Source organism: Bombina bombina, chromosome 4, assembly GCF_027579735.1.
Source record: "Bombina bombina isolate aBomBom1 chromosome 4, aBomBom1.pri, whole genome shotgun sequence".
Lineage (NCBI taxonomy): Eukaryota > Metazoa > Chordata > Amphibia > Anura > Bombinatoridae > Bombina > Bombina bombina.
In genome coordinates, this window is record NC_069502.1 from 336242373 (window position 1) to 336254810 (window position 12438).

At 38.1% G+C, this 12438-nt stretch overlaps 1 protein-coding gene across 1 annotated transcript in view; it reads left to right on the forward strand.

Annotated features, from left to right (window-relative positions):
• LOC128657437 (cingulin) overlaps positions 1-11823 on the forward strand; it is a 168959-nt gene extending 157136 nt beyond the window's left edge. The window contains exons 7-8 of the mRNA XM_053711789.1: positions 8301-8600; positions 11326-11823. Coding sequence (XP_053567764.1) covers positions 8301-8600; positions 11326-11733 — 708 coding nt within the window. The 3' untranslated portion in view covers positions 11734-11823. The remainder of the gene's footprint in view (positions 1-8300; positions 8601-11325) is intronic.
• Positions 11824-12438: the final 615 nt, after the last annotated feature.

Below are 12438 nucleotides of genomic sequence, written 5' to 3' on the forward strand. Positions count from 1 at the left end.
CATTTGCTTTACATTCAACTAAGCATTCTAGAGGACCTGTGGGTCTACAAGGCGGGAAGGATTTTCTCAGTCCTTATAGCCTTCAATTTGGATGACAGGGTCAGTGGAGTTTCTGCTGCGTCATTCTCTCTGGTGTCTGGTATTGTCGGACCCTAGAGTTCCTCCCCCACGTGGTGGAGAGTTAGAGGGCTTAGCGCCTTCTTACCGCCGAGTGGGTGGTTTGGCCTTTTTCTTTTGAGACTCGGGGATTGTCCTTTGGACTTGTTCCTCAGCAGCTAGTAGTTTGAAGGGTAGTTCGGCTACCTTGCAGCAGTTAGGTTGCAGATTGTAACCAGCTCCAGCTATTGCACATCGACTGTGTACTGTCTAGCTGTTTTTATGAGACTTTTTGGTCTTCCTTTGTGATCTCCACTTTAGGTCTCCTTTTAGGGCCCTGGGAGATGTTTGTTCCCTGTTAGGGACACTGGGCGTGGTCTCCTCCGGAACTGGGGTTGGTTTGTGCTCCTTTCTCCCTGTGATCATCCGCTTGTACAGAGTTGATGTGAAGACCAGCCTTTGCTCGAGTAGTTTTGACCTCAAGGTATCCCCTTGCCTTATTGTCGTGAGGCTGCTGGTGAGTCTAGAAGCTCTAGCGTCGTCGTACGACTTTTTCCGCCTTGGCTTTTTTGGAGAGTAGGACTTCGGCAAGGGGTGGTCTCTTCCTTAGGTCAGAACTTGCCAGTTTTTCTCGTTATCCGGGTTGATCTGGATATTGCATTAGTATCCCCTGTGGTCTGGGTTGTTATTCAGACGGGGTGTTAAGTTTGCGGGTATTGTTTGTCTAAACAATTGGGGATTCGAACCTTTTCTCCCTGGTGCTTCCGGTTGCTGAGTTTCATTCAGCATTTTCCCTTGTGAATCCCATTGTGGGTTGTTACCGGACCTCTAGGCTCCAGGGTTGGCTCTGGGTACCCCAGTTCCTGGAAACTTGGCCTATGTCCTTTTACTCAGATTACTTGACCTGGTCTTAGTTGGCCAGGTTTTCTGAGTATCATGGCTTGTTGGGCTTGTGTTGCACCTTAGGCGGTTTCCCTTGGTCAGCTTGCTGTAGTATCCATTGAATTCACTGGACTTGCAGCATCACTGCTGCTACTGTTGCACGTTGGTTGCGTGTTAGCAGACTAGTTTTTAGGGGAATCCCTTCAACAGGGCTTCTGAGTTCGGGATTGATGTCTCCTTTAACCTATGATTCGTGGCTTGTGGAAGGTGCTGCCTTTTAGCATTCTCCCCTTCTTGGGTGAGAGCCTAGTCTCCTTTTTATGGAGATGGAGTCCTTTTCTTAAGGCTTACCCTGGTTCAGGAGATGGGACCTGGGAGTTTCCCTAGCTGAGAGGGATATTCTCTCTTGGTTGTTACGTGCCATTTGGAATCTTGCTGGCTCCGTGTCAAGACTAAGTTGGACCTTTTTGCTACATCCTTTGGGTCTACGGTCTGTTGTCTGTTCTAAGAAGTCAGGTTGCACCTGTGCTCTGTTAGATTGGCTGTGGCCATTCTCCGCTCGTTTTTGGGCTGGTTTTGGAGTTCTTTTGTTCCCCTGTTTCAGACCTGCTGTTACTGGGGCTGGCCCGGCTGGGAGTGGGTTCTGAGAGTTGTTGTCATCTCCAGGATCTAGGTGGGCATAGTAGCTAGCTAGCTCCCTAAGCTTACAAGCAGAGGGTCTAGGATTGCTCCACCTCGGGTTCTGGGTGTCACTTCTCTATCTTGGGGGACCTCGTGGAGGTTATGATTCCCCCTTTGGGATAGGTCTGGCGGCTTGGATTGCCTAGAGTGTGCCCTCTGTCTGGGAGTTGTCTTTTGCAATCTGCTTTTATGCTGGCCGCTTTTGCTCTCAGCAAGTATTCTCTGTGTCATCCTAAGGATGGCGGCGTTTTCTTGACTCAGGGTTTTTCGTCTGGGTCTGTTACACGTTTTGTTTGTAATGGAATACTTCAGTGTTCCAAGTTTGGACTATGTGAGGACTCCGTCTTCTGTTGTCTTTTGGTGCTTTTGCACGACTTTTGATACCTCCGTTTTTTCCTGGTCTAGGAGTAGTCTTCCCTTGTCTGTCGGGACCCATTTGGGCCCTTGTGAGCTGGGCTCGCTTTGGGGGATTTTCCTTTATGGATTGTGACCTTTCGTTTTTTTTCCTTCGGTTCTCCTGATCCTATCCCTTTGGGAGTTTTGGCTGGTGTTCCCTTCTTTAGTGAAGGGTGAGTGGTGAGGGACTGACTGTTGGGCGACGGTGTCTCCTGGAGGCCTGTTGGCTCAGTTGAGTCCGATTTTGTGGTCTCTAGCTAGACTCTGGACTACCTACGGGTCATTGTCCTCTGGGCTTTTTCTTTTAAAGTTTTCTCAGCTTCGGACGAAGCTGGCTTTTTTGTGGGCAGTGGTTTCAGGCTTGGGGCCCTCAGATTGGGCCGTCTATTTTACCCTTCCGTCTTGGCATTCAGTGTCCTCTATAGCTTGGGTATTGTTTTCCAAAACGTAATGAATGCAGCTGTGGACTTTTTCCATTTAAGAAGAAAAACATAAATTATGCTTACCTGATAATTTTCTTTTCTTCTGATGGAAAGAGTCCACAGCTCCCCACCCATAATTTTTTATGGGGTGTGTCCTTATTTTATTCTTCAGGCTCCTTGCACCCTGATATTTCTTCTACTGTTCCTTGTCCCTCAGCAGAATGACTAGGGGATGAGGGGAGTGAGAGGAGTATTTAAGCCTTTGGCTGGGGTGTCTTTGCCTCCTCCTGGTGGCCAGGTTCTTATTTCCCAAAAGTAATGAATGCAGCTGTGGACAGTTTACTTTTAACTCATAGTACGAGCGCAACCCGACGAGCGCAAAAAGCTTACTTCTAGAACAATTAACTTGGGAGTGTTAATTAGTGCTTCGCTTGTAATCTGGCCCTCAAACTTTTATTGTGCAGTTTTCTCTTGCTTCCACTTATATTGCTTTCTCTATAATATCAACAGCATACATACCGCTAGATGTTCTTGCGTATAAGATTGTCATTGTAATGCCTGTTCTAATGTATGCTTCTCACATATTATTTGAAGAGTCTTTAGCTATATACTTTGCAAGTAGCCAGCCCAAAAATGTATTCTTCAGCCTCTTCTCATCAGGGCTTTTTCTTTCTCTGTTTAAAAGATGTAAATCCTGGTTGATCAGTTAGCTTAACCAAGCAGGATTGGATTTCGGTTCACTGTTAAAATTGAATAGCTCTATCTTCTAATTTGGAGATGGGTTAGTGAGATTAGGTTTAACAGCAGTGCAAAGGGAAGTGTTACCAGGGAATTCAACTGCATTATAAGCTAATTAAAAGGGACAGTTAACACCTTGTAATTACAAGAGATTTCTGTTGTGTTGCAGCAGAATAACATATTAGCCAAGTCTAAACAAATTAACATCCTTTTTACGGCAATTATTTATCAATAGCAAAACTAAACACACCCTTTGCCTTATTTGGAGGAGCCAATCTGGGCTTTAGTCTGCAGACAACAAGGCTGACCATGGTCATAATCTAGTTTATTGTTTGGCAACTGTTATCAGCTAAAACCAATTGGGGAATGTATGTAGCAGGGTTAGCCTTGATATGTCAGCAGGTTGCATTTTAGGTTCTGAGAATTAGAAAATCCTGAATTGTAAGAGTTAAATTGCATGAAAAGTGGGCAAAATTAATGGATATTGCAATTTTTATATAAAATTCTCAGGCAGTTTCATTTCTATTTGAGGAAAATAGTAGATTTAGGTGGGGATGTTAGTACATGACAGAAATCAGCAATATGTGCTTGATCAGTAACTTCCAGGTATAAGGCAGACTTTCTGCACTTACGGACTATAAGACATTAAGGAAATATCTTGTAATTTGTTTTTATTTTCTGAAATTTAGTTGGTTTTTTTTTGTAATGTAGGTAATTGTATTTCATTTATTTAATTGTATTTAATTTAGGGAATTTATTTAATTGTAGTGTAAGGTTAGGTGTTAGTGTAACTTAGGTTAGGTTTTATTTTACAGGTAAATTTGTATTTATTTTAGCTAGGTAGTTAGTAAATAGTTAATAACTATTTAGTAACTATTCTATCTAGTTAAAATAAATACAAACTTGCCTGTAAAATAAAAATAAACCCTAAGCTAGATACAATGTAACTATTAGTTATATTGTAGCTATCTTAGGGTTTATTTTATAGGTGCTTAGGGTTTATTTTATATGTAAGTATTTAGTTTTAAATAGGAATTATTTAGTTATTAATAGTAAGTTTTCTTTAGATTTATTTTAATTATATTTAAGTTAGGGGCTGTTAGGGTTAGACTTAGCTTTAGGGGTTAATAAATTTAGTATAGTGGCGGTGACGTTGGGGGCGGCAGACTAGTGTTTGTGAGGCGAGAGTGCGGCGGTTTAGCGGTTAATATGTTTATTCTAGTGGCAGCAATGTCCAGAGAGGCAGATTAGGGGTTAATAAGTATAATGCAGGTGTTGGTGATGTCGGGGGTGGCAGATTTGGGGTTAATAAGTGTAAGATTAGGTGTGTTTAGACTCTGGGTTCATGTTAGAGTGTTAGGTGTAAACATAAATTTAGTTTCCCCATAGGAATCAATGGGGCTCCGTTACTGAGCTTTACGCTGCTTTATTGCAGGTGTTAGACTTTTTCTCAGCCGGCTCTCCCCATTGATGTATATTGGGAAATTGTGCACGAGCACGTACAACCAGCTCACCGCTGACTTAAGCAGCACTGGTATTGGAGTGCAGTATGGAGCACAATTTTGCTCAACGCCCACTTCTTGCCTTTTAACGCCAGGTTTGTAAAAACTTGTAATACCAGCGCTGTAGGAAAGTGAGCAGAGACAATAACGTGCAAGTTAGTACCGCACCCCTCATAACGCAAAACTCGTAATCTAGCCGATAGTTCTTTATTAAATATGAATATTGCATAAATATGTTTTATCATGTTTTCATCTACTCAACGGCAAAGGGCTCCAATGCACTTAAATATATATCTACACACATATAGGCATATATATATATATATATATATATATATATATATATATGTGTGTCTATATGTGTGTATATATGTCTGTAAATACATATATACACATATAAATACATTAATATATATGTACACACACACACATATATATATATATATATATATACTGTATATATATATATATATATATACTGTACATACATATATATTTTTAGACATGTATAGTATGTATCTCGCAATGTTAAAGTCCTTTTGTGGCTTTTTTTTTTCTAACACCTGAGATCTCAAATCTTTGATCCCTTAGAACTTTTGTGTGCAATATTGTTTTTTTTTTTAAATAATTTTTATTACACAGTGTTAATATGAAAGTAACTGTACTTTGTAATGTATTTTTGAAGTGCTTTGTGCAACTTTTTAGTTTCGGAAAACAGTTAACCACAGCACAAACAATCCCGATAACGCTAGCGCAATAGTTTGTGCCTCACTTATAATCTAGCCCTAAATGAGCAGAATCCGTGCTAAGCTACAGAGGACTTCCTCTTTCTTCTACGTCACATGTGTGCGATGCATTATCATATACATATATATGTGTGTAAAGTCCAACCTGGTTTAGCACTCTCGAGGTTACCACTGCTGGCCAGGGTGCAAAGCAAATGTATCAATAAAGTCCCAAAGAAAGCCAGGACTCTCTGGTATTAAGAGCAATCAAATCTCTGTATTGCAAATAGTACTACTATATATTTATATGTGTGTGTGTGTGTGTGTATATATATAAATGTCTATATGTGGGAGGGCACTCACAGGACTTGTATTGAAGTAAAGAACAGTGCAATTTTATTTCCAAATTAGTTTCACATTCATTTTAAATGTCAACGTTTTGACCCATTTATGATATTTATAAAGATCCAGAGTCTCTGAGGTAAAACTATTTCCGGGCAATCTTATAACAGTTACAATAGCTTCCAATCTTCCCAAATCTTCATTCAGAGTGCCCTCCCACATCTAGACATTTCTACGTATTTATATGAGGACAGCACCCGGACCGTGATTACACCTATGTGGAAGCAGTGCTGGGCTACCGGCTACGTATTATATATATATATATATATATATATATATATATATATATCTGTGTGTATATATATATATATATATATATATATATATATATATACAGGTGGCCCTCGATTTATAACGGTTCAATTTTCACCGTTTCAGAATAACAACCTTTTTTTTCAGTCATGTGACTGCTATTGAAAAGCAGTGCATTGATTAAAATAGCCAGTAGGTGGAGCTGTCCGCTTGTGTTGCAGCAAAGATATACAAGCCAAGCAAGCTAAAATGAATCAGTATAACTAGACCTGAGCTATCAAGCAGCTTTCATAGGAACAAGATCTTCCGGTCTATAAATCAGTCCAGATTGGAATGCATAGAAAGAATTGTTTGCAGAAAAATGCAAGTAAAGTCTGTGTTGTGTGATTATTTTATTAGGTTTATAATGCTGTTTAGCAAATGTTTTTGTTCATTTAACTAAGTTTAATGATATATTCTGTGTTGTGTGATTTATTAGGTTTATAATGCTGTTTAGCAAATGTTTTCGTTCATTTAACTTAGTTTAATTATATATTCTATGTTGTGTGATTATTTTATTAGGTTTATAATGCTCTTTAGCATTTAAAGTCTTCATTTCAAAGCTTTAATAATAATGTATTGGGTATTACTTATGACAATTTTGAGAGGGGCCTGGAACCTAACTCCCTCACTTCCTATTGACTTACATTATAAACTGGGTTTCAATTTACCACGGTTTCGATTTACAACCATTCCTTCTGGAACCTAACCCCGGCATAAACTGAGGGATATCTGTATATTTATGTATATATATATATATATATATATATATATATATATATATATATATATATATATATATATATATATATAAACATTGCAGAAATACTGGGTTCTGCATTTCATCAGTTCTTTAAAGTTGCAGTTTTGACAATAACAAATCAACAGTAAGTTGTTTAAAAAACAGGAAGAAGGAAAGTGATATATAGGAAGCATCTGCATAAGAGATGAGTGAGAGATGCACAGAAAGTGTGACCATTAATAAAAAGGAAATAGACTGGTCCATATATTCTGGAAGGGATTGGACTGGACTCTCCGATGACTCCATCTTCTGATAATCTCTTAAAACCACTCCTCTTGTCCTTTAGGTGATGGGCTTAGTAGAATACATGAATCTAGAACACAAGGGTTAAAAAAAAAGGGAGATACAAAACAAAGAGAGGAAACAGAGATATGTAACAAATCTGCTGGTTTCTTATGATCATCCCTACTTTATATTGTAACAACATTTTCTGTGATCTCTTATGTGCAATAATATCAGGTGGTTTATAAAATGCAGCAACATATGTATATTTATCAGAATCTGAAAACCTTAAATTCTTCATGAGAGAAAAATACACTATATAAATCATTGCAGACTTCTATCACTGTCTATGTTCAGTTTTAGCAGTCATTTGTATTATTAACAAACTCTAGTGATTATATTCTTTATCAAGTCATATGACTGTTGAGTAATGTATCCTGAGTCTGCTATTTTTTATGTTTTTATGTTTAGATTGAGTATTATAAAACACTTTTATTTTTTCACATAAATGAATTTTTGCCCATTGAATATATTTACGCATTTCGTTTGGAGATTTTTACTGAACTAAAAGGACTGTGTATTGTGATTTTTGTCTCCCCTTTAATGTATTCCCAATGATGTATTTTACCTGCTGGATTATATTAAATGTTTAAAAATGACTGCTTTAAATTTATTTTGTAATTTGAAAAAGTTACTGTATTGTTGTATCCCTACCTGTACTGACAATTTTCAGGTATAGAAAATCTGTGTAAAGACATTTACGAGAGAGACAGAGAGAAGTACTAAAATATGAATTTCCATATATGAGTGTATACAGTGAGTGATAAGATGAAAACTTTGCATATATAGAGAAATAAGATAATGAGATCTGATCTCCCTGCTAACGCAGACCATTTAATTGGAATGTGATTTAAATGAGCAAAATCATATATTTCATACACCAAAATAAACACAAAGGAGTAATTTACATTTTATACTCTGCAGCTGTTATAATGTCATTAGAAATACATTAAAGAGAAACCAATTTTACAGTACAGTCCCTTTAATAACTGCTATATCATAAGGGTATATGATTTACGTGGCTTATTTAAACCCTTTAACAAGAAGGTAAGGCAATAATTCGTTTGTAACCCACCCCTAGATCCCTATGCTGATCGCCAAGGCCCGTGAAGAGCTACAAACAGAGATACGTATTTTGGAGAAGAAGTTACTAGAGACTCAAGCAAGACTTACAGACAAAGACTTAGCAAAGGAGTCAGAAATAAGAAATCTCAAAAAGATAATTTCTGATTTGGAATCTCGTCTTAAAAAAGAGCAATGCAAAAATAACTCCGTTTTGGAAGAAACAAGGAAAGACGCGTTTGCAAAGTCAGAGGAACGAAAGGAGTTAACGCAACAAATAGCTGGGCTAAGACATCAGCTTGACCAGGCTAATCAGGAAGTAAGTGTTGCACTATAACCGTCACAAACCCAGAGGCACCGTTAGTTATTTTAAGGGCCATAAAACCCCAATTTGTCTTTCATTACTCAGAACATGCTATTTTAAACAACTTTTGTAATTTACTTCTATTGTCAAATTTTCTTTGTTTACTTGTTATCCTTTTTTGAAAAGCAGAAAAGTAAGCACATTAGTAAGAGCACTAGATGGTAGCACTATTTCCTGTCATGTAGTTCTCCAGACATGCACACGCTACCTATATAGATAGCTTTTCAACAAAGAATAGCATGAGAGCGAAGAAAATATGATCATATAAGTAAATTAAACACTTTTTTCTGATTGGATTCTTTAACTGAATCATGAAAGAAAAAAATTGGGTTTCATGTCCTTTTAAGAAAAAAGGGTACAGTGCTGTAGAAGGGAAAAGGTGCAATAAAAAATTCCTGTAGATAGTTTATAAAATAATAATATTACCACACACAAAACTATTTCAGGTTTGTTTTCACTCTGTACAAATAAACACACAAAATAAATACAAACATATGTGTCATGTATTCTGTATGCTACCAGCCAGTCAGGGGCATGGTGCACTCTACTTAAAGGGACATTGCAGTGTTCAATTCTTCTTTTTTAGAGTGTGTAATTTTATTACTACCAACCCTGTAAGTCTATGTGCTAAGTGGTTAAACGCATAATTAAAGTACTGCTCAGGAGCCAAAGAGAACTGCTGGTCCCTAGCAGACACAGCTACTGAGCAAATTATCATCAGCGGTCACATGACCTAGCCAACTACAAACGATGATGGAAAATATTGCCCCACTATTACCTCAGTATGTCAGTTTATTTCACGTAACGTTTTCTGACAGGAAGTAGGAACTTATATCAGAAATAACTGAATAGCAGCACTATTACTTGACTATTAGCTGACACCTTGAAATAGGTTTAGATTTATAAAATGCACTGTTGTTTCCACTTATTTGCTTAATTGCTTAAAGAGACAGTAAACACTTTGTAATTACAAGCCATTTCTGTTGTGTTGCTATAGAATAACATATCAGCCAAGTCTTAAAGGGACTTGAAACCCCAAATGTTTCTTTCGTGATTCAGGTAGAGAATACTATTTTAAACAACATTCCAATTTACTTCTATTTTCTAATTTGCTTCATTCTTTAGATATCCTTTGTTGAAGAAATAGCAATGCACATAGGTGAGCCAATGATGAGGTATCTATGTGCAGCCACCAATCAGCAGCTACTAAGCCTATCTAGATATGTTTTTTAACAAAGGATATGAAGAGAATGAAACTAATTAGATAATAGAAGCAAATTGGAAAGTTGTTTAAAATTGTATTCTCTATCTGTATAATGAAATAAAAAAATTAGTTTCATGTCCCTTTAATTTTTTTTAAAACAAATTAACATCCTTTTCAGTGAAAATAAAAATTCCTTTGTAAGAAAATAACAAAATTGATGTACAGATGGCACCTTTAATAGCTACTGATAGTGGATACCATTGCAAGCTTTCAGGACACTGAGGTCCCTTTGTCAGACATTCTGATGTACAAATGAAGCTCAGTCATATTTATATACAGTTTACAGGGTAAGGCAGTAAGGTATATGCATTTAAAATGACAAATGTAAAGTATAAACTTTTGCTGTGCTGTAGCTGTAAGGCCAGAGCCTTGGGAAATGTTTCACAGGGATGTGTGAAGTGTTTGTGAATCTTGGACATGATTACATAGATATGCAAAACAAAGTGGTAAACACACTGGGGCCCATTTATCAAGCTCCGTATGGAGCTTGTGAGCCGGTGTTTCTGGCGAGTCTTCAGACTCGCCAGAAACACAAGTTATGAAGCAGCGGTCTAACATCGCAGGCGGACAGACATCGCCGGAATTCAACCCGATCGAGTACGATCAGGTTTATTGACACCCCGCTGCTGGCGGCCGATTGGCCGCGAGTCTGCAGGGGGCGGCGTTGCACCAGCAGCTCTTGTGAGCTGCTGGTGCAATGCTGAATATGAAGAGCGTATTGCTCTCTGTATTCAGCAAAGTCTGGCGTACCTGATCCGCACTGTCGGATCAGGTCCGCCAGACTTTGATAAATTGGGGCCACTGAGTGCAGGATCACATTTTATCTTAAGTGTGAAGAGACTGTCTGTCTCCACTGTGTGTGAGGGGGTGTCCTTTTTCTGCAATTATTTTTCATTATTCAAACTTCACTCACCATTTACCTTATTTGGAAGAGCCAATCTGGGCTTTAGTCCACAGACAACAAGGTCATAAAGTTAGTTTAAAATGCAATGTTTTGGAGTTATCTGATAAAGCCATTTAGGGACAGATATATAGGGCTCGATTTATCAAGCTAAGGCGGACATATATGCCCCTGTCTACCCCAGCTGTCAATCTCCCCTGTCGGATGAGACCAGAGAGATTTAAATTCCCCACCTAAGAGATCTGATGACGGCTGCTTCATAAATACTGACTGCAGGTTCTCTTGTAAGAACGTAGGGGGCTTGATAAATCAAGCCCATATTAGGGTTAGCCTTGAGAAGTCAGAAGGGGGCTTTGCAAGTTCTGGGAATAAGAAATTGCTTGATTTTCAAAATTAAAAATGAAAATATATTGCAAATCTCAATGTGTTTACTGTCCCTTTAATCAAAGTAATGTTTTGATGTAGTGTATTCAGTGTACTCTCTTAGGTGACATCAACCCATTTCTGCTTTTCAGAATGAATTGCTTAAGGAAACCGTACGTATGGAGTGTGAAGAACGCTATGAGCTGACTGAAGCCTTAACACAAGCAAAAGAGCAACTGCTGGAACAAAAGCGACTCAGTGGAAATTTTCCATCACCACAAAGATCATTTATTTCAGACAGATCAATGTCTTCACAGGCAGTGACCAATGCAGGTCAGAAAAGCATTATGAGTCTTTCTTCTAGTAAAGAATCAAAAATAACAGGTGTTCCTGGAAATTCTGGATCTGTTTTCACCTCCCAATGCAGAAAGAGCAGTAGCACTAGTTTGCCTGCATTGCTTTCCCAGCAACCATCAAACTTACGAAACAGGACATCTTCAGTCAGTGATGCAAAGAAAAAAATTACTGCGGTTCTGCGAAGCCATTTAACCCAACCTTGACATGTAAAACTGATGTTTGTAGTTTTCACTGATTTTCTATGAATATTTTTGTAATGTTATATTTGCTACACAGTCCGGGAGTTCAAAAAGTAAATATTCACACTGTTAACCCAAAACAAATACGCTTCATTTGTTAAATATTTAACATTTAGTGATAGAAAACATTGCGCCATTCCTCTGCCCGCATCTCATACTTTATTTAGCTGAGCAATAACAAATCTGGCTTCATCCAATCGTTGCGTGGCCCACTTGACGTCCAGCACTGTAGGGGGTGGTGCTACTTCAGTTAGGGTGGATGTGGCAGGGATGAAGCGGGTAAGGGGAGCAAGTGGTTAAAAAAATGCACAGTAACATTTTTAGTTGAGAATTTCCAACCTCATTGTTGCTGCACTCAGTAAATGATTAATTATCAGATGGCTCCAGATGTCCACTCATGGAAAAAACTGTTCTCATGTGATGTGTTGGCTAAAAATGAGTAACAACGAGTCTTGAGAAATCTTCCATTGCTAATTATAAAATGTTATTGTTGAGTCACCTGAAGAGTGTGCTGAAATAAAAATGGACTTTAACACAGACAATGATAGAGAGGGACAGAAAACCCTCATCAGACCACAATAACATGATCAATAATACAATTAACTGGATTGGAATCAAGGCCAATGTTAAATTGTTTGCTACACTCTTTAAAGGGATATGCAACCCACA